The sequence below is a fragment of the Euprymna scolopes genome, chromosome 4 (genome assembly GCF_053919585.1).
Source record: "Euprymna scolopes isolate OS-2025 chromosome 4, ASM5391958v1, whole genome shotgun sequence".
Taxonomy (NCBI): domain Eukaryota; kingdom Metazoa; phylum Mollusca; class Cephalopoda; order Sepiida; family Sepiolidae; genus Euprymna; species Euprymna scolopes.
The window spans coordinates 18,560,879-18,584,539 of NC_136485.1; the positions used below are offsets into that span (position 1 = coordinate 18,560,879).

The following is a 23,661-nucleotide window of genomic DNA, read 5'->3' on the forward strand; positions in this document are numbered from 1 at the left end:
TGAGCTTTCATTAAAAAAAAAAAAAAAAAAAAATCAACGTGGTTTAAAAAAGGGGTTTTATACTTTGGACTTTGCAGGTAAATTTCCAAAAAAACACTTATTTTTTGTTGTTTTAAATTAGAATATGTTATTGATCTTTTATCTTCAATTTGTGATATATAAAACTTTGGCACATAAATTAATTATTTAATTTTTAATATACATTTCAAAATGGGGGGAGTGAATTTAAAAAATAAAGTTTGTCTAAAATATTATATTGGGTTTATTAGACAGAGCATAAAATTTCACATTGACCCTGAAAATATCGAAAAAATTGAACAATAGAATTTTTTTTATAGATTTTTTAAGTTTAAAAATTGAAAAATATTTAACTCGTAAAATTCAATTGATTTCATTACGTAAAAAAAAAAAACGGTTGCATGAAGGCGTACCGGCATTTTGTAAACATTTTGTAAACACTGTTTTTTAAAAAATAAAAAAAATAATATTTCTATTATTTTTTAAACAAATATACTTCCAAAATTTTTTAAACAATATACTTCCAAAATAAACTATTAAAGTTTATTTTGGAAGTATATTCCATACAGAAAATAAACAACCCACTTTAAAAAGACAAATTACGAGATTTTTATATTTTATTCGCAGTTTTCTGTTAGGGGTGTAAAAAATTTCTGATACACCTAGGAGTACGTCAAGATAAAAAAAAAAAAAAACTACGAGTATGGGATGTGTAGACGAAAAACTACGAGTATGATATGTGTACTGTAGACGAAAAACAAACACATAAGCTCTTGTCTTTCAATTTTTATTACTTAAGAGATGTAATTGTTTCAAATTAATGCTCAACGTCAATAACATATCCGGATTTAATACCTGCAAACTAGGAAATTAACCCTTTTTAGAGACAACGCAGAAAAAAAGACAGGAAAAAAAATTAAATAAATTTTTTTCTTACACACACACACACACACACACAACTTACCTTTTTCTTCCTTTTCTGATAAGAAAATTAAAACGAACTTTGTAATAAATAATAAAAATATAGAGCCGTCTTTTTTATCGTAAGATAAATGATATAATTGTTTTCAATTTGATTGACTAGTTTTATCTTTCATCTTCGTAGTGAGTAAGGGTGTATCAATTCGTTGCTTAGCGACGAGCATTGGCCACAGATTCCGGACGAAATCAGAGAGAGCGCAACGGATTAACGCTAACAGTATTCTCACAAGATGATCACTATGGACATTTTTACTCATAGTTATAATTTCGTTAATTCATTTTACCCCTTTATATTTTAAAATGTAAATCTTAACATTTTTAAAATGTTGTTTCGAGTTGGTAGCAAAGGGCAGACAACTTGTATGCTAGTACGCTAAGGGAAGTAAAGGGCAGATAACTTTGTTTAACTATAAAAATTAAGGGGGATAACTTATATTGGCTTGGCAAGCGAGTACGACAGCTGTTGAATTTTCTTACAGTTGCATGTTGGTTTGGGTTTGGAGAAGGATTATTTTATTAATTATTATTTGTTTCCTCATTTGTCTTCTCAGCTTATTTGTATTAGTTAACTATCGTTTCATGTTTGTTGCTATACTGCCGAAGTGCTTTTGACGTGGGGCATTTTCCCATTTTTATTAGTAGTTCTCTTGCCTTTTTTTTTTGGGGGGGGGGCTTAAAAGTTGGTAATTGAGCATAACACGGTAGCTTAACTTTCAAACACGTTGTTAGAGGGCGCTCACGTCTCTCAACTGATGTATTGAAGCACAAAATGAAAGCAATACCTCCGCTTTTCTCAAAAACTGCTTATTTAATTTTATTACTTATTTTTATTTATCGCATATTTTCTTAAAAATAACTGTTTATTTAAGTTAATATGTTATAATATACAGAAATATATATATATATATATATATATATATATATATATATATATATATATATATATATATATATATAAAATAGTAATGAATGTATGGCATTGTGTTCGGGCTTTAAAAAAAAAAGCTTTCTTAAAAAATGTTTTTTTCATTTATGTAAATATTTTGAAAATATATTTATTTATAGAAACATGAAATATTGTTTTGAATTCTAATAAGATTATTCGTACAACTGTTAAACTATTTTTTCTTGCGCATTCACCATTTTGTAACTGTTAAAACTGTAAAAAGAAAAAAAGTGATACGTCCATTGTTTTTTTCACGTTTTTGTAAATATACTAGTAGTTCAGCCTGGCTTTGTTCGAGCCCTATGTAGTGTTCATAACTTTATGTGAGCATGTATATATTGTGACATAATCCTTAAATTGGATTATTTGTTTTAAGAAAATTTTTAAATTTAATATTTAGGCCGACGAAAAATGTACCGTTTTTTTTTCTTGTTCTTTTATTTTTGTCATACGCAAAATGAACATGGAAGAAAAAGAGAGAGTATTGAAGAGAGAGAGAGAGAGAGGGGTGAGAAAGACGTTCAGCACACAAGCTGTTGGCAGGTGACCCAGTCAGCGACACGCTTTCTGACCCCTGCTAGTTACTAAGCGAACCAAGAAAAAACAGGAGGGTAAGAAGAGTTATAAGAAGAGAGAAGGAAAGAAACATTTTGGTACAGGATTCCCTCCGCCATGCTGCCAAGCCGGACAGACATGAAAAATTCCCATCCCAACAAACTGAAACAAAAGGAGATAATGCCGGAGAGAAACTCCATCTCAACAGCAAAAGAAAGGACATGATGCCGACTGTAAAATGGCAAGGAATACGGCGCACCAAAAGATATACAGTGAAGAATAACTGAAACAGTGGATGAATACTACATAAGGAGTATCGCATGTTATGAACGTTCATCCGAAGCGAATAAAATGGTAGTTATAAACTTCACATAGAAACGAAGAAAAAAAGTAAAGACTGTAAGCCCTCTCTCTACATACTCCTCCCGCGTGTATTGAATTGGCGGGTGCTGTATTTTGCTATTTATTTTTGTTATTGTTGAAGGATACATTTTCGTCGGCATTTCCTTTTTTCAATATTAGAGCGAGATACCCCTTCCCCATTTGTATAATTTGTTTTCTTTTTCATCTTATTTAATCTCTTCCCCTCCCCACCATAGTTTATGTTTTTGTAATAAAATTTAACTTTGAAAGTTACCATTGTGTGTCGTGTCTTCGTTACTTTCATACGTTGTTCGTTCGTCTGTTGCATACTTTACAGGTTTTGAATATATATATATTGAAAAGTTTGACTACTCCTAAAATTTCAAGTGCTAAGACCCAAATTGGCGGAGGAGTTTGATAGAGTTTGCAAAGGTCAACTCTGTAAACTTTGAGCTCTTGGTAGCTAAATTTTCGCCCAAAAACTGATTTAAAAGCTTGCTGCATGTCTGAATATCCTTTATGTAAAATTTCAAATGTTTACATCCAAAATTGGCTAAATAGCTTGCAACCAAACTTTTAGCCAAAAACCGATTAAAAAGCTTGTCCTATGTCTAAATATATTTTATGTAAAATTTCAAATGTTTAGTGCAAAAATTGGCTGAGTAATTTGGTAGATACTACAGAGGTCAATTTTGTTTTTACTTTGATCCCAATTTTGACTCCTTAACATTTATTTTTTGGGGCTCAAATCAAATTAAAAAGTTTGATCCATGTCCAAGTAACCTACATCTTAAATTTCAAGTGTTAAACCACAAAATTGGTGACGGAGTTTGGTAGAGTTTTCAAAGGTCAAATCGTTGAACTTTTACCCCTTGACAGCCAAATTTCCTGCCGAAAACTGATTAAAAAGACTTTCCCAAATCTCAATACCCCTTATGTTAAATCTCGAGTCTGTAGACTGAAAATTGACAGAGTAGTTTGGCAGGAAAGAGTACAGACACAGACACAGACACAGGCACACACACACAATTTCACAATAACACAAAATATCTTAATATTTTACCCAAATCATAAATAAGCAGTTTTGGAGAAAAGCGGAGGTATTGCTTGCTTCCATTTTGTGCTTCCATACGTCAATTGAGAAATGCAAGTGTCCTCTAACGACGTGTTTGAAAGTTAAGCTACCATGCTATGCTCAATTTAATTTCTGTCTACTGCAGACAATAGAAAAAGAAAACATTTTTATAGTAATTTTAATACTTATCTCAACGTAGACATTTACAATTCTTTTAACAAAAAATACTTTTACTTGTTAAATAACAGTAAAACAACAACAAAAAAAAAAATAAGATGAAAGATAAGTTAAATGTTTTCTTTAGGGTCCTAAAACGATGCACTTGGTGGCCTTTATGTACCCAACCGTTTAAAGTAGGATATCAGCTTTGCATATAAATTTAATTTAAAATGATCCTGAGGTATTTTAGCTTTTTAGGGCAGATAACTAGATATTATTACCACTAACCTGTAGCAGTCACAAATAAAGGCCTATTTTCTCTTGTGAATCAATGCCACCCGCTGAATGCTTCAGCAACACACTAACCAATCAGCTGGCAAGGCGCATTGATTCATCTATCCCCTAAGGAATTTCTTTAGTCCCTTTTGGGAACGGCGGTCAGCTAGCAGAGGGAACACAATCAGCATCGAATCCAGACACCTCGTCTCTGTCCACTCGACATTGCAACACCAACGGTTTTCACAGAAGACGACTGCTGCCAACCTGGAACTCCATGGAGAACAGCTGCCTAACAAACAGAGCCAAAGAACTTTTTATTCTTTCTGTCTTTAACCCGAACACTGTCTTATTTTCTGATGCTCATTTGCGTTGTTTTTAAAAGAGGTTTGTTATTCATTATGTGCTGCATGTTCGAAAACTACTAATTATTTTATTAGAGATACAAAGCAACAATCAATCTCCTAGAAACCCTAAGTACGAGTGGCAATAATAAATGTGTTAAGATTGCATTTTTTTCCAGATTTAGCCACTACTTATTTTAACATTTATTGCAGATAAAATTTCGTTTTATACACTTACCTTTTCTTATTTGCATGCCATTTCACAAGTGTGACGTTTAGTTATTAATGTGGGGAAAATCCAGCTTCCCAAAAAGGTCACTCTAGATTAGGACAAAATAAAAATGACGCAATCCTGAAAGTGCAGCATTAGAACAGAACAGATGGATGATTTCATATAAATTTAACGTAAAAAAATCACCTATATTTTGGCCAACGATTTCTGGAAACATAATGTTGTAAAAAAAAAGTGTAACCAATTTTTTTTCTTGAGGAGTGGGATCGTTTCTTTAGCAACAACTATAAAGATGAGGATAACAGTCTACAAATAAATATACAAATTACTCATCTCAAAGAATTCAAAAAAAAAAAATAATAATAATATACTGTCTGACAACTGGTGATGGTCAGAAAATGGGTGATCATTTTATGTTAAATTTATAAAGAAAAACAATTCCTAAGTATTCATTTCTTTTGCAGACTTATCCTCACCTTCATACTTGGTCGACTAATCCTCTGACCTACTTTGGTTAGGATTGAAACCACTATCTTCAGACCTTTCAATCCTACCCAAAGCAGGCCAGAGGATTAGTTGGCAAAAACGTGGTGAGGCAACAACTATGAAGATGAGGATAACAGTCTGCAAAAAAAAAAAAAAAAAAAAAATGAATACTCAAATTATGAAGCTGCATCTTAAAGGATTCTAAAAAAATGAAATAATATATATCAATCCCTTACTTTACAATATTTGCTTCAAAAACAATAACAAAAAAAATCCTTAGCACAGTAAGTGCATACAGAAAAAAAAATGTAGCTAAATTAGAAGTATTCACAAAATGAGTGATTATTTTACGTTAAATTTATATAGGAAAGTGATCTCCTGTGCTGAAAGTTAAAATATTTTATAAAAGTTTACAATAAAATGGAATTTTCTTACAAGACCAATAATTGTACAGTGAAAAAAAAAGAAAAAGTCGGTATTAAAACAAACGCCTGCAATTTTCGTGTTTTTTTGTGTTTTTTTTTTTAAATAAAAAGCAATTGTTGAAAAATATGTTGCCAGAACAAATTATTTTAACAAAAAATCTTAAAACAAACTGAAATAATATCCTCATCTTTTATAGTTGTTGTTTAACAACGTTTTGCCCAACTATTCCTCTGGCCTTCGTCAGGTTGTTAACGCGACAGGATAGGAATGCTGAGTCTCTTAACTGTATCCTCAGTAATTACTGCCTTCCATAGTTGTTGTCGTCTCATCATTTATCATATCTTTTCAATGTTCCAAAAATAGACATTTGTAGCCACTTTTCTCCGATGAAAGCTCATCTTTTTTCTTCATTCATTGAAACTACAAAAAAGATTTTATGACAATGGAACTATTGCATATTAACATTATATATGCATATATATGTGTGCATATATATATATATATATATATATATATATATATATATATATATATATATATATATATATAAAATAAAAATTACAATTAAATTTACCAAAATAATCCAAGATGGTAAAATTAAAGTATATTATAAATATTAAAGAACTAATATTTATAAAATTATCTCAGCCAGATGTAAAAGCTCGATTAAACCAAATAGGAAATAGAGCTTATAATATGAGCAAACAGTTAATAAAATATGTTAAAAAACACTTTGAAATGAGTTAAAAACATATTTAATCTGAAAAGGAAACACTTTGAAATGAGTTAAAAACATATTTAATCTGAAAAGGAAACACTAGATAGTGTTTCCTTTTCAGATTAAATATGTTTTTAACTCATTTCAAAGTGTTTCCTTTTCAGATTAAATATGTTTTTAACTCATTTCAAAGTGTTTCCTTTTCAGATTAAATATGTTTTTAACTCATTTCAAAATGTTTTTTAACATATTTTATTAACTGTTTGCTCATATTAGAACTGCACGCCTGTGGAACTCTGTTCCGTCTGCCTGCTTCCCTCCGGACTACAACTTGGATGTCTTCAAGTCCAATGTTAACAAATTCCTAATGAACCGCCCCCTTAATTAAACACTTCATCAAATCTCCACACTAACGTAATGTACTTGCAATAACCCTTATCCCTGAGTGGCTCCCGGGCCTTGATAAGTGGTGATCACTGTGAAAAAAAAAATTATATATATATATATATATATATATATATATATATATATATATATATATATATATATATATATATATCCACAAGAAAATTTGATTCCAATTATTATAAAAAATGTTATATGCAGAGAAAAAAGTAAAATTGACTATTGATAAATGTTATATTCCATTTTTAATTGAATGGAATGCGCTCTGATAAACTCATAGTATCTGTGCCCCTTCAATATATATACTTTCCATTAACCCAATAAGCAGCAAAATCCCATTCCTTCACTGTTGTGGTCCTTAGATGCTGAAAAGGCTTCTATTTACTAAGTTTCTTTCCTCAGACTGTTAGACTTTAGAATTCCCTCCCCTGTTTTCTGCCTCCCTGACTGTATTAACATGTAGAAGTTTAAATGTAATGTGAACAGACCTCTTGCTACTCAACTCCCTCACAATCCCCTGTTAGACATGATCCTAGATAGTACAATATGCCTTGTATGAGGACGGAAAAAAATTAAAAAAGAAAAAAAAGTAATTGATAATCAGTTGCTATTCTTAACGTAAAAGAATCTGACTTATTTCTAATTTGTGTACAATGACATGGGTTTATTTGAAAAATAGTTTAACATACAAACTGTTCAGATATTAATTTTATTGGCAAAATACAAATAGCAAAGTGTAAAAAGACAGTTCTGCATCTATATACCACCTGAATGCTTGTTGAACGCGACTTTATATCTGACTAGCATGGATACCCACCATTGCTCAAGTAATAAATAAATGAATAAAAAAACAGTGAGTGCCCGTGCGACCACAAAAAAAAAAAAAATAGCCACAGCAGGCAGGCTTGAACCTGTAAGACAAACGAGAAAAAGAGGGTAAAAAAAAAGCTAATGCGCTAGCTGTAATAGTCACAATGACTTATGACGTTGTGATGGGTCGAAATACTGTTTTTTAAACGGACATTCAGACTGCTAAACGTATGACTTGCGAAAATTGACCCCTCGTTGCAAAAACTGGCCCAGTTGACCAGCACAGAATTAATTTTTGGGGCTAATTTTTACATATGTTTCGTTTGAGAGATTGATCTTTCTTACAATACTAATTTTGTCCGATGGTCCGATGCGTCATACAAGCGCGCACAAACACACACAAGCACCCTTTTTCCCTTTTATATATTAGACTAGCCTGGGTGCCCGGCGTTGCTCAGGTGTTTGGAGGTGTGAAAAAAAAAAGAAAAGAAAACGTGGTAGTAGGCAGGCTGGCTTGAGCCTGTGATGCGAAGGTGGAAAAGAAAGAGAAAGATAATCTGACATCTTACCGCTACTACATGACGCGACCGGAAGTGTAAAGCGTTCAAATTTAGTGTAGTCAATCAGAAAGATGACTTGCAGAAATGGCATTGCTTTTAAACTGCCATTGAAGGTCATTTTTAATGTGGGGGAAAAGCAGCTCCCCGAAAAAAGGGGGTACGCTGGCAGTAACCAAATAAATAGTAATTGTCTCAGTATGAAGGGTTTCCTCTACATTGACCAAGGTGCAAGAACAGAACAGATACTACCAGGCCAAAGACTGGGAGAAGGCGATTATTAGTTTTGCTTTATTTTAGTTGGTGGTCAATTAGTTTTTCTATATTTATACGAAAAATACAAACACTCAAAACGATGGGAATTTTTTAAAACTCGATCAAAAAAAAAAAGATAGAGACAATGTCCATTTACAAATATGAGATATTACGATCTAGGAAGTATTAGAAAACTTCTACCAGAATCTAATCAACATGAGAACTCCCACCCAAAAAGCCTTTCGTGGATATACACAAACACGCACGCCCATTTTGCCTTTTATATATTAGACTAGCGAGGGTTCCTGGCATTGCCCAGGTGTTTGCCGGTGGGTGTGTGTAGGAAAAAGAAAAGTTTTGGTAGGTAGGTAGGGTCGAACCCGAAGCCTTGAAGGTGGAAAAGAAAGTGATAACCTGATAACATATCACGACGCTAAGAGGGCAGAGAAAGTGAGAATGGTTCACACATGTGCGTAAATTTACAGAGGCCAAGCATTACACTACACTTAACTTTGGCTGCAAGCCAGTTTTTGAGCATTTGTTTGTTTCTCCAAGATGTTGGGAAAACCAGCTCCCCATAAAAAGGGAAATGTCCATATGAATAGCAACTTTCTGATATGACGGGTTTTGCCTGCATTGATCAAAGCTGATTGTTTTCTGAATGTCCCCAGCATGAGTGCCAGGGAGCTCCGTTTGCTACAGATTCAGTTCCACTTTTATATAAAAAAAAGCCAAACAAACACATGGAGAGGAAGAGATAGAATGAAAATAGCGTGTAGAAGTCGCTCAAATAAAAGATAGAGACTACCTCCTTTCATAAATGGGAGATATTATAATCTAGGGAGTATACAAAAAGTTCTAAGTATTAGTGATCCCCCACCCCACTGAGCGTCCCCTCCTCGAAAAAAGCCTTTGCTGGAAATACAAAAAAGTGCACATGCTAACACGCATTTTCGCTTTTATAGATTCCGGTGACGTGACAGGAGTGATAATCATGAAGCAGCATCGAACGGTAAAAGTGGTCTCAACTTTTTTTTATTATTATATTTTCACCCCAAACAAGGCACATTGCCACTTTGTTGTAGGGGGCTACTATCAGGGACATAAGCATCAGGGGTACTGTGTAGGAAGTTGGGCAGCAAGATGTCGGTTCACATTGCACTTGAACTTCTGCATGTCAGTACAGTCGGGGAAGCAGGGACCCGGAAGGGAATTCCAAAGTCTAGCGGTTCTGGGGAAGAAACTACTGGAGCAGAAGGCTCTCTTACATCTAAGGATCTCTACTGTGAAGGGGTGGGATTTAGCTGCTTGTCGAGTTTGTCAGAAGTATTTACGTCGAGGGGGTACAAGTGCTTGCAGTTTGTCAGAGCATTCACCATTAAAGTACTTGTAGAACGGGCAGAGGGATGCAACATTTCGTCGATGTGACAGAGGCTGAAGTTTAGCTGACAGTTACGGACCTATCAGATTAGTGACTCTCTTTTGAACCTTGTCTAAGAGTGAGAGACTAGTGGCAGATGAACCAACCCAAATATGACAACAATACTCCATACATTGGCGAATGGTGGCCTTATAGAGGTATAGGATACTTTCAGGCGTTAATAGCTTTCTAGCACGGTAGAGTGAACCCACCTTCTTCGCAGCGGTCCTGGCAATATTCTCAATGTAATTGTTCCAGCTCATGTTTCCTGTGAACGTTAGGCTGAAGAGTTTAAAATAAATATTTAGATAAAGAGTCATTGGCCATTTCTATTGGCAGTAGGGAAGGTTTCTTGTAATTATTGAAGGAAACAAGTTTAGTCTTGGCAGCATTGAAGGTGACCATCCATTTTTGTCCCCATTCTACTACGGATCGGAGGTCTTCCTCTAGTGTTTCTTTCTTCTTGCCTTCTATATGTATTCATTTGTTTTCTTGTCGTGTCTGTTATAGAGCGTGGTGTCGTCAGCATACATACCCATCTCACAGACAATTTTGTCAGGGAAGTCATTTATGAATATTAGGAATAACAGAGGTCCAAGGATAGACCCCTGAGGCACTCCCGCATTTATATCATATTGTTTCAATGTACGACCGTCAAGGACAACCTGGATTTTTCTCTTATCTAAGAAGGATCTAATTATGTTATGTATTCTACCAGTGATGCCGTATGATCTGATTTTTTTGAGAAGACCCTCATGCCATATATCCTGTCAAAAGCCTTAGATATATCTAGAGTTACCACTCTAGCCTCTCCCACTTTGTCCAGTGACTAGTATATACGTTCTGAGATTACAGTTAGGATGTCTGTTGTGGAACGGGCTTGCCTAAATCCATATTGGTTTTCAGTCAGAAGTTTAGCATCTGTAAGGTAATGGACTAGAGCTTGGTTAATTATGGTCTCAAATATTTTGGCGAAAAGTGGGAGGAGACTAATGGGGCGATAATTTACTGGGCCAGTTCTTTTGCCAGAATTCTTGAAAACTGGCACTACAGCAGCAATTTTCCAGCTGGCAGGAAAGCAAGATTCATTAAGGCATTTGTTGTAAAGTTTGGAAAGAACTGGAGCTACTTTGGTGGCGCACTTTTTTAATAGCACAGCCGAGATGAGATCAGGTCCACATGCTTTTGTAGTGTCAAGGTTTTTTATGATAGCATGCACCTGAGCAAGTGTGGCTTCTGTATGCAAAGGAAAGTCAGGGAGGGGTAGGTTAGCAGAGTCCAGTGTGGAGTTGGAGGCAAACCGTATGGCAAGCATGTTAGCCTTCTCAGTTGCTGAGCAAACAACCTCATGATTGTTGGATAGTGGGGGAATTGTTGATTGCCCATTATTTACTACACTGTTGTAGATTTTCCAGAAGTCTCGGATTCTTAATTTCTGTGCTTTGATGCGTTTTTGGGTGGTTTCAGTAAATTCTCTCTTAGCTGTCGCTATTTCTTTCTTACAGTTATTTCTGGCTTCTATGTACTGCTGTTTGTTTGAATCGAACTTATGTCGGTTAAATTTGCGGTACGCATGCTGCCTTTGCACTATGGCAGCTGCACAAGTTGAAGTGAACCATTGGGGAGAGTGGGGTTTGCTATAGAATTTGTATTTTATTTTTAAGAGTTTCAGTTTAGTTAAGGGGTGTTGAGCAAGTTGTTATGCAGAATACCAGACATGCAACACAGGCAGATCATCAGCTGTCCCTCCATCTACTAGGATTGTGGCCTCACTCCTGCGATAAAATGGGCCATCTTTGCCTGATATGCAATTTGAAGATTAGAGAACTTTTTAAATCATAGACTGCGAGTGAGGATTTAATTGATTATGAATACCAGTGTTAGCAGAGATGATCACATTATATATTTATTTTAACATCCGGGACAACACACACACAGATGTAGTAATGCAAATCAAATTGATTTGTACATTTAAGTTAAAAGAAGGATTTGTATTTGAAAATTCATTTTATGAACCTGATGCTTCAGTATGGGTGTCAAGGCTTTTGTAGAATAAGTGATGATGAACGTCCATTCTAACATTTAAAAAGTTTATTGATTTATTTATTTATTGCAGACTATTATCCTCACCTTTCTTAGTTGTTGTTTCACATTTCGGCCAACTATTCCTCTCACCTTCGTCAGGTGGTAACCGTGACGAGATAGGAACTTCAAATCTCCTAACTGCATTCTCAGCAATCACTACCTTCCATAGTTGTTGCCGTCTCACCACATCAATTAATAAATAATACTCATCTCAATAATGAATTCCAATTAAATAATATATTATTTGGTACTGACCCGACCATGGAAGATCATATAATGAATAAACGTGGATTTATAAAACCAAAAAATCCAATCTTAATCTTAATCGCCCTTCGGGGCCCGTGGCACAGTGGATAGAGACGTTGAATCTCTACGGTTCCAGGTGAGAATTGTCTGAAGATAGCAGTTTCAATCTTACCCAAAGCGTGCCAGAGGTTTACTTGACCAAAAACATGGTGAGACAACAACAACTATGGAAGGCAGTAATTGCTGAGAATGCAGTTAGGAGATTCGGAATTCCTATCCCGTTGTGGTTACCACCTGACGAAGACCAGAGGAATAGTTGGCCGAAACATGAAACAAGAAAAATAAGGATAATAGTTCGCAATAAATAAATAAATAATACTCATCTCAATAATGAATTCCAATTGAATAACCTATAAACTTTATTGATTATCTATATTAGTAAGAATGTAGAAAATTAGAAGAGAGTAGTGGAATGAATCCATGTGTATTGAAAAGAGATGAAACGTTAAGCAGTCCTGTTAGTTAGGCTCCAGCCGTAGCCATGATGAATTCTTTATCTCCTTGTCTTAGTTAACTCCTGTAAGGCGAAAGAGGAAAAGAAGGTTAAAAAAAATGTTATATCTTAGCCAATGTCTCCATCATGCGACCGTTGAAATTAAGCTTATTCAATCCAACCGAGACATTGACTTTGCGAAAATGTCGATGCAAAAATCGACCCCTCCTTGTAGAAAACTGCCCAGTCGAGGGTGAAGGAATTAATGTTTTTGGCCAATTTTTTTTATATTTGTCGTCTGAGACGTTGAACTTCAAAATAATACTGATCTCGTCAGGATCCATCGCGTGTGTCCAAGTTTTTGGCAAACATACATACATTCACACAAACCGACGATTGAGATTTATATGATAGATGGAAACATAATGAAAAATGCCTGTTTATTGCATCTGACCAATGATACTAAGCAGATTAATCTGATTGAACTTGATGCAATAATTAACAGCATTAATCTGGTTCTTTATGGGAGGCACGAATGTTGCATATAATAACCGATTCAGTAGAGATAATCTTGTGATGTTTTTATTTTAATATTTCGGACAAGGAGTCAAGAGATGTTGTTATGCAAATTATTTGTTGTCAGGATTTGATCAATGTTAACTTATGTTGTAAAAAATATTTCTTTTCATGTCATATTGTTATTTTATTATCTTCTTAACTCGGTTTATGTCAACATCATTAAATATATTGGTTTGCTAGTTTCTCCCTCTTGTCTCATATTGCTAGGTCAGATTTAATAGCTTTGTTTTCTAGGTCTGCATCTGTAGAAATTGCATTGTCATGGTGAATGTTGTATGATGTATTTCGAACTGTTCTTTCTGGTACATGTCTTTAGGTCATACTTCTACATTGGATGTTTTTACATATTACATAGTCCATTGTGTCACATTGTATCATAAGCAAAAGTTTACAGCTGGATGTCAAGTAGCTCACACTTTGTACTTGTGTGGCAGAACCTGCATTTGTCGTCATTGCTGAGATCACTCATCTTCTAAACAACATACAAAGCAGTCACTATGATCCTCTCCTGATCATAATCAAACGATTCTCTTTTTAGCCAATCTATAGAGCCTTCATTATCCATATAGTCCTGTGTGTTCATCCAAAAAATACTTGGCACCCTGTTGGTTGGTCTGTTCTTCCAGTTCTTTGCAATGGAAGGTATTGGTGTATTTGTAATGGTTGAAGGTTCACTCCTAAGTGTGAGCAACACTCAAAATACAATTGCAAATTACTTAGGTTTTTATCCAGTCATGACTGATGGAACAAAAGCAAGCTATTACCATGGATTAAATAAATTGAATTTATAATGCAATCCTTTGAACCAGACATAACTCAGCATTCATTCGGCTTTTCCTGGATTATGCTGTATAAAAGAAAATAGCAAAAAGTTAAATGTAGAAATATCACAAAAAAGAAAAAAAAAACAACCGCAATTTTTAATTTTTAGTAACTATGTGAAGCTTATAAACAGAAAATAGTAAAAAAAAAAAGTAAATTCTTTATTACAAAGTGATTTTTCAATGAATTTTTTGGCTTTTTTTTATGTCAAATAAATAATTTTAAGCAAATCTTTTTATATCAAATAAATAATTTTAAGCAAATCTTTTTATGTCAAATAAATAATTTTAAGCAAATCTTTTTATGTCAAATAAATAATTTAAGCAAATCTTTTTATATCAAATAAATAATTTCAAGCAAATCGTTTTTATGTCAAATAAATAATTTTAAGCAAATCTTTTTATGTCAAGTAAATAATTTTAAGCAAACCTTTTTATATCAAATAAATAATTTCAAGCAAATCTTTTTTATGTCAAATAAATAATTTTAAGGAAATCTTTTTTATGTCAAATAAATAATTTTAAGGAAATCTTTTTTATATGAAATAAATAATTTCAAGCAAATCTTTTTTATGTCAAATAAATAATTTCAAGCAAATCTTTTTTATGTCAAATAAATAATTTTAAGGAAATCTTTTTTATGTCAAATAAATAATTTTAAGCAAATCTTTTTATGTCAAGTAAATAATTTTAAGCAAACCTTTTTATATCAAATAAATAATTTCAAGCAAATCTTTTTTATGTCAAATAAATAATTTTAAGGAAATCTTTTTTATGTCAAATAAATAATTTTAAGCAAATCTTTTTTATGTCAAATAAATAATTTCAAGCAAATCTTTTTTATGTCAAATAAATAATTTCAAGCAAATCTTTTTTATGTCAAATAAATAATTTCAAACAAATCTTTTTTATGTCAAATAAATAATTTTAAGCAAACCTTTTTATATCAAATAAATAATTTTAAGCAAATCTTTTTATGTCAAATAAATAATTTTAAGCAAATCTTTTTATGTCAAATAAATAATTTTAAGCAAATCTTTTTTATGTCAAATAAATAATTTTAAGCAAATCTTTTTTATGTCAAATAAATAATTTTAAGCAAATCTTTTTTATATCAAATAAATAATTTTAAGCAAATCTTTTTTATGTCAAATAAATAATTTTAAGCAAATCTTTTTATGTCAAATAAATAATTTTAAGCAAATCTTTTTTATGTCAAATAAATAATTTTAAGCAAATCTTTTTTATATCAAATAAATAATTTTAAGCAAATCTTTTTTATGTCAAATAAATAATTTTAAGCAAATCTTTTTTTATGTCAAATAAATAATTTTAAGCAAATCTTTTTTATGTCAAATAAATAATTTAAGCAAATCTTTTTTATGTCAAATAAATAATTTTAAGCAAATCTTTTTTATGTCAAATAAATAATTTTAAGCAAATCTTTTTTATGTCAAATAAATAATTTTAAGCAAATCTTTTTTATGTCAAATAAATAATTTCAAGCAAATCTTTTTAAGAAAAGGCTCAAAGGAACAAGTTTTTTTATAATTTGTTTAAAAATGTGATAATTTTTTTAAGAAATAAAATTGGAAAATAACTTTTACTGCGACATTTCACATTCACACCTCTCCAGCCACAGCTATCGGTAAGGCTCCCTCTTTTTGCTAGGCTGCACTTGTGGCCACATGTTGTACATTGTATTGTTTTTGCCAGTAGTTTCCGCTGTTGACAAAACTCAATTACTACGTCTGGTGTCTCTAGCTGCTGTTGGCCCAAGATGGTCAAATTCATGTTTTGCTCTTCCCTTCCCGACTGACTTGCATGTAAGAAATGGTGGCGTTTTGTTGTTGTTGATTTTTTCCTCTTTCAATATTTATTCAATTTATTGTCTGCTGTTTGGGAGTAGCACTTGCACACAGCGTTGTGATTGGCTGATCGCTACGTTACGTCAGACAGCAGCTAAACCCAAGCTGTTGATGTCATGTTCCAGGGAAAGCCAAGCAAACACTGAATTACATCTTGTTTAAAGGATGTATTAGTACCAAAATTTCAAGTAGATTCCCAAGTTAAACAAGGTACACTTGAAGAAGGTTATTAATTACATTAACCGAAATGTTGTGAAAATAACATTGAAGATGAGAAAAGGAGTCCAAAGAAACCAAATTATACAGATGTCAGGTGGCTCACCGTCTCTACTTCAGTGTGTCAAAACCTGTACTTGTTGACATTGTTGAGAGCGAGTGTGTGTTCGGAGGTGAACATCTAAACTTGATTTATGTGCAAATGAAAAATGACAAATGTGACACAAAAATGGCTTTTCACCAGTGTGACGTCGCATATGCACAATCAGATGCGACTTGTCTGCAAATGCGTGACAACACACGTCACAAGAATATGGCTTCTCACCGCTGTGGATCCTGCTGTGTCGCACCAATGTCGATTTCTGCGTGAAAGACGATCCACATTTATCACATGTAAATGGACGCTCACCAGTGTGACGTCGTAAATGGGCAACAAGATGTGATGCATTTGTGAAGGCGCAATCACATACGTTACATGAATAGGGTTTCTCACCAGTGTGTGTGCGGATGTGTCGCACCAAAGTTATTTTGCGACTGAAACAAGAGCCACACACGTTACAACAATATGGACGCTCGCCACTGTGGATTTTCATGTGGACGACTAAACCTGATTTTTGTGAAAATTTTGATGAACACACGTCACAAGAATATGGTTTTTCCCGAGTATGTTTACGCATGTGTTGTGTCAAAATTGATTCGTATGTAAATGATGAGTTACATATGTTGCAAGAATAACGTTTACAAGGAGAAGATACCATTGTTGATTCGGTGTGTTTTCGACTGTGCACAACTAAATTTGACTTCTGCGTAAAAGAGGATCCGCATATTCGACAAGAATATGGTTTTTCTCCAGTGTGACGTCTCACATGAACGGCTAAACTTGATTTTTGTGAAAACGAAGATGAACACATGTCACAAGAATATGGTTTTTCTTTCGTATGTGTTCGAATGTGTTTCACTAAATTTGATTTCTGTGTAAAACTCGATCTGCATTCGTTACAAGAATATGGTTTTTCACCGGTGTGTGTTCTTACATGAGCCAAAAGGTTTGGCTCATTTGAACTGGAAAAACCACATAGTTTGCAATCGTACGGATTGTCTTTATTGTGCTTTCGTACATGTTGCAACAAAGTTGATTTATGCGTAAAAGAAGAGGCACAAACTGTACAAGAATATGGCTTCTGTTCTACGTCTTTTTGCATTTCCTGTTTATACTATAATTACAAAAGGAAGAATATATTTGTCATGAGAATATTGTTTTCTTGTAGAGTGGATGTTTAAGTGCTTTCTTTAAAAAAAATACCAATGGTGTATCATAACATGAGAAGAGATTAAAAAATTAAAGATTCAATGAAAAAAGAACATGTATATACATTAATTTAAGAAGACTATTTCTTTAGTTTGTAATGTCAAAAAGTTGACTCATATAAATTTAGGTCAAAGTCTGTTTTTAAAAACGATGCATTCAAAACTGGCATTTCTTCGAATGAAGATTCTTGCATTCTATGGGAAACTTTCTTAAAATGTGTGATCCAAAGAATTTGCATAAAAATCTTTTTCACAATTTTTTAGCAAATAAAACTGCTCAATAATTGACATCTTAAACAGTTCATTTACTTTCATGATCCATTCCGATCCATTAAATTCAGGAAGATCTGCAAAAAATATAAAGAAAACATTTTATTTTTGAAACTTCATAAGTATTTAATTTATTTATTATGAATATTGTAATAAGTTCAAATTTACATCACCTACCAAATATTTTAAGAAAATTTACCAAAAATAAATTAGTAACTAAATTCATAAATAATTCTTAAGGTTTTAATACAGTTTATGGTAAACAATGGTAGATAAATGGAGAAGAAAATATTTCTATTTCACATTTTCTAACTACTTTTGGAATCATAACCGTCTCAACTATGTTTTTGAAGAATTTTTAGTTAAACTAAAATCTGACCAGTTTTCACTATTCTTATCATGTGTCTACTAGTTTCGATGATAGGTTAACATACTACAAATGTTAAAAACTTTGATTTCAAAATATATGAAATCTTGTGTTGTACACATTTCTTTAACAATTCAATTTTGCATTTATATAAAGCCTTCATTTTTAAAAGTCATTCACTATTTTACAAGACTTTTACTTGTGATAATGTTCGGTCCTATTTTAAATTGATCAATAACTTATGCTATACTGTTCCTATAAAAAAACTTTCATGAAGTGAACCAAACTCTTTGAAAACTAATTTAATGAATTTTGCTATCAATTAAAAATAATTCTTGATTTCCATTTCTTCCAGAAATCATGCTAAGCATGGAGATCAAAAACATTTCAGAAGAAATTCTGAAGACATTAAACAATAATAACCACAATAGAGAATGCACACACTGCCCACATCAAATAAACACTACTTAAAACGACACATCAGAGATAATATACACATAATTGTTTATACTAACTAGTGTTAGGACAATTAACTGGAATCGGAAAAATCTTAATTTTTTCACGTATCAGAATTGGTATCAGAATCGGAAAAAATTGTGCCTATTTTTTGATGCCAAAAACGATTCTTTTAATTGTCTATTTTATTTGATTTGTTTTAAACAAACATTTCACTGCCGATAGTAATTGTTAAAATAATGAATATTTATTGATTTTAAACAACCAGTAAAACTAAAACCCATAGACTATCCCCCACAAGTACATTTTTACATTTGAGAAAATACCTACGCATTTAACATGTGTTTTTATGGTAATCGGGAAAAAATAATAACTCTATAGTTAAATATTTAGAGATTTATAAAGAATCAGAATCAGTAATTGTATCAGAATCGGGAATTAAGTATGGAATCAGATAAGTGTCTCAGAAGTGGGAAAAATATTGGAATGGTCCCATCACTAATAATAATGCACCAGAAGGGCCTTAACATATACTGAAAATATTTTAACTAAAATATTTCTTTCAACAATTACAAAGAACCATCGCAGCCACCAATTGCCGTGGATAATAAGATTTGACATTCACAGGTAACATTAATCGGAGCAAATACATAGAAGATATTGCCAAGGCTGCTGCAAAGGATGCAAGTTCCCTTTACTGCACTAGAAAAATACTCATACCTATCTCTACAAAGCCACCATTCATCCATGCATGGAACAATTTTGCTACATACAGGCAGGTGCATCAATCACTAGTCTCATTCTATAGGACAGGGTCCAAAAATGAGTCTCCAATCTAATATGCCTTTTATTGTCGAAAAAAGCTCCAAGCCCTGACCCATCGTCACAATGTGCATCCCTGTGCTTATTTTACAACTACTTTAATGGAACAAACTCCAATGAACTCATAGCACTGGTGCTTTTTTACATAAATACAACTAACTCAACAAGCAGCAAACTCTCACATCTTCACTGTAGAGGTCCCCTGATTTTGAAGGGCATTTTACTCTAAAAGTTTCTTCCCTCGAGCTGCTAGAATTAGGAATTCTCACTCTGTATTCTGCTTCCCTGACTCTACCAACAAGCAAAAGTTTAAGTATGATATGAACAGACATCTTTCTGTCTAACTAGTGTGCCGATTTTTAATATAGGGAGAGATTTATTAATAAAGGAGTGTGACACTATGTCTTAGTGCCACAGTTGTGGTAGTGGTTAACGCACCCTCCCCCTGCATGGTCAGGTGGAAATTTGGCCGTGGGTGGAGGGACAAACAGAAAAATGCAACCCCATAATCCCTTTCTTTTATCGACCCCTTTCTGTCCAGACCACCAGGAGGTGAGCACGCATATTTCTGTCTCTCCATGAGAGGGGCGGGGCATCCCTTCTCCCTCAACAATAGTTAAGGTAGGTTAGTTAGTTTTTATGAAGTAATGATAAAAATCAATTGTATGATCCATAAATTGTATGTTAATATTGTAATATATATATTGTATACATTTTATAAAATAAGTAGTTAATTATATTTCATATATATTACGATTGTATCATGTTGTATGGTTTTTGTGTCTGCCATAAATGTTTGCATTAAAGAATGAAGCGGCCCTGACAAAAAGGAAGATTCCAACCTGAATGCCACCAAAGGTCAAGACGTTTTCCTGGGAGAAGAAGGAACCACACAGCTACATCCAACATCTCAGGTATGCTTTTTCTCTTGATACTCAGATCTTAATGACTGGCCCATCGTCACATCATCATAGGAACGTTTCTAAGACATTTAGTGTAACACGTGGGTCGGTCACACACCAGTGACCAGCTGATCGTGTTAAAGGAGGGGGAGATATTAAATATTTATTGATTTTACAAATCGTTTTAATAAAAAACAAAACAAAAAACAACCATTGATTCTTTTTATCAAAACAGAAAAAAAAACAAATATATAAATAAATATTATCAAAGGCAAGATGAGTTACTTTTCTACCAAACTGGATACATTTTTTTGTGTTTTTATTCAATGTAACATGTTTATTCAGCTTGAAAAACATGCAGTGTTTACCGATGTGTTGGAAAATTGAAAATGGCGCCTGACACTCTCTTTAACATGGTCTTGCCTTTGCTAACATTCATTTGTTATATATTTGTTTTTTGACAACTTTTTCGAATCTATGTGTAATACAAACCCCAAAATACTGTTAGAAATTCACTCAATATTGTTACCGTGACATAAGTTGACATATATTCGGTGTTTTTTAATAGTATTTTGTCTAGTTTATTATTTATAACACCTTTTCCCAAACTTACCATGTTAAAGAGAGTGTCAGGCGCCATTTTCAATTTTCCAACGCATCGGTAAACACTGCATGTTTTTCAAGCTGAATAAACATGTTACATTGAATAAAAACACAAAAAATGTATCCAGTTTGGTAGAAAAGTAACTTATCTTGCCTTTGATAAATTTATTTATATATTTGGTTTTTGACAACTTTTTCGAATCTATGTGTACAGTAATACAAACCCCATTTTTGAATTAAAGTAAAATTGTCACTGTAACAAAACAGGGTGCTTCTTCTACACTATCAGAACGAAATTCTGTAGCCGATAAATGGAGTTTTCAGATTAAAAACAAAAAAAAACAATTGTTTCTGCTGATTTTTATTTTTGTCAATTCTAATAAATTACAACGTTAGCTTCCAAATTATGCAATCGTCGAAATTACCTGAATATTACTGAATTAATAAAATAAATAAATAAATAAATAAAAGCTTAATCGTGTTAGCAGGTGAAAAATTGCGGCCATTTTGTTTAAATCGAAACGGAAAATTACCTTCCTTTTGAACTCCTCTGTGTCTTACATAAGCAAATACGATCGTTTTCTTCAAATTTTATTTTCTGTAATAAATAACTTTCTACCTAATCGATTTTCGTCATTTTTGGATATAATCATCTTAAAAATATGAGGAATATGTAGATACCATTGTTTTCATGTGAAATTCAGTTTTACGATTTCCGAAATTTCGTTCTGATAGTGTAGAAGCGCCCACAACGTATTTATTTATTTATTGGCACTTGTTGAAGGGTCAACAATATATTATAGTTTTAAATTTTTAAATTAATAAACAATTTGAATGGAGAGAAGCGTCACCTGGCGACAGTTTAGTGAAACAGTAAACACAAAAAAAAAAAAAAAATGGTGCGGTCCGACGCGTCCGTGTAATGCAAAGTCTCACAAAAACTTTCAATTCGTAAACTGTTTCAGTTATTTCCGAGATTGGCTCGAGATTCTCCGCCAAATTACTGGAATCTTCGCTCTTAGGTTCTTTTCAGTTATAAGATGCGTCGCTGTCCACAGACAATAATAATCCGTAGATTATTGCATTTATTTTAATCAAACTACATACGTAATCGTTGCAAGCAAAATTTGAGCCAAAAAACGGAGATAGAATCTTACCTTTTATTCGACAGGGGTAAAAAGATAACAAACCCTGTTTGCCGTGTTCAAATGAAAACATATTAAGATTACAAACAATTATGCACAAAACGATTTCAATTTTAAATGTGGACTTCTGTTTCGATCGATAAACAAAACAGAATTAGCGGTGTAAAGCATTCTTATGTTCCTCGTGTAAAAAATGGTCGGTTCTTTGATTTATTTTATTTTATTGCATGAACATACAGTGAACAAAACAAAATTAGGCACAAGGCCAAAAAAAAAACAAAAATGTAGGGATTGAAGGTCTATGGTTATCCATGTCACTGTACCTTCGATTTGTCTACGTTAATCCTAGTTAGAGTTTTCAGCCACCATAATACCACATACACGCCAGAGGTCATCCTACTTAAGATTTCCAAATCAAATCGTTTTTTTTTTTTGTTGGTTTTTGCTGTTTTTTTATTATATATATATATATATATATATATATATATATATATATATATATATATATATATATATATATATATATATAATAAATTCCACAGTCAAACAACGTCGCAGCCCACAAGAGCCATGACAGTCAACGAACCGGAAGTCCAAGACTCGAGTTTCGCCCTCATTTGGGCTCATCAGTTAGACACATCCGAACTCAGGATTCGAAACCCGAGCCTCTTGCATGCGAGGCAAGCACTCTACCAACTAAGCAAACGCCTCGCACACAAGAATTCCTATTAACCAACACAGATCAAGCAATCCGCGCCGAAATCCGACTGTGAAATGAACCTACTTCGTCTCGGCAAGGAACGCAGTCATCCAACCAGCTAATAACCCCAAGCCGATGTCTCACAAGTAGGAGTTTTAACTCGAAAGGACGATGCCATCCAGCAATGCTTGATCTGTATTGGTTAATAGGAATTCTTGTGTGCGAGGCGTTTGCTCAGTTGGTAGAGTGCTTGCCTCGCATGCAAGAGGCTTGGGTTTCGAATCCTGAGTTCGGATGTGTCTAACTGATGAGCCATTACCTCTTGGGGAAGCACTTCAAACTTATTACTGATCAGAAATCAGTAAAATTTGTTTACGACCAAAATCACCATAGTCGAATAAAAAACGATAAATTGCTCCGTTGGAGATTGGAGCTTTCATGCTTCAATTTCGATATTATCTATCGCCCTGGTGAGAATAATCTTGTAGCTGACGCATTGATACGTGCTTCTTGCGCTACTGTGAATAGTAGCAACAACCTCCTCAATTTGTATCGATCCTTGTGCCATCCTGGGATTACAAGGATGATGGTCTTCATAAGGAGTAGAAACCTCCCTTACTCTCTTGAGGATATTTGGTAGATGACAAAGGACTGTATTGTTTGCAACAAGTACAAACCAAGATTTTTCCGCCCTGTTGATGAGCATTTAATCAAATCAACTCAACCTTTCGAGAAGTTGAACCTCGATTTTAAA

General features: G+C 33.3%; 2 protein-coding genes across 6 annotated transcripts in view; both read right to left on the bottom strand.

Moving 5' to 3' along the window:
• The window catches only part of LOC145266889 (lisH domain-containing protein ARMC9-like), a 317,027-nt gene extending 315,870 nt beyond the window's left edge, over positions 1-1,157 (bottom strand). For 3 of the 4 annotated variants that reach the window (XM_080122667.1, XM_080122685.1, XM_080122676.1), the window contains exon 1: positions 983-1,123. The gene's annotated coding sequence lies outside the window, so the exon portion shown is untranslated. Of the gene's footprint in view, positions 1-982 lie in introns of all 4 variants that reach the window. The other variant, XM_080122658.1, reaches the window with a different exon arrangement.
• An 11,601-nt stretch (positions 1,158-12,758) lies between these two features.
• LOC145266907 (uncharacterized) lies at positions 12,759-22,386 on the bottom strand. 2 transcript variants are annotated; one of them, XR_013864792.1, is made up of 3 exons: positions 22,220-22,376; positions 15,852-17,989; positions 12,759-14,276 (listed from the first exon to the last, which is right to left on the bottom strand). XR_013864792.1 is itself a non-coding variant. In XM_080122702.1 (2 exons), exons 1-2 carry the CDS (start codon positions 22,278-22,280, stop codon positions 17,853-17,855), a joined length of 198 nt encoding a protein of 65 aa, XP_079978828.1. In that variant the 5' UTR covers positions 22,281-22,386; the 3' UTR covers positions 16,135-17,852. The 2 variants fall into 2 exon arrangements, 1 of the variants encoding a protein (XP_079978828.1); XM_080122702.1 differs by lacking the exon at positions 12,759-14,276 and having other exon boundaries at positions 16,135-17,989; positions 22,220-22,386.
• Between the last annotated feature and the right edge of the window lie 1,275 nt (positions 22,387-23,661).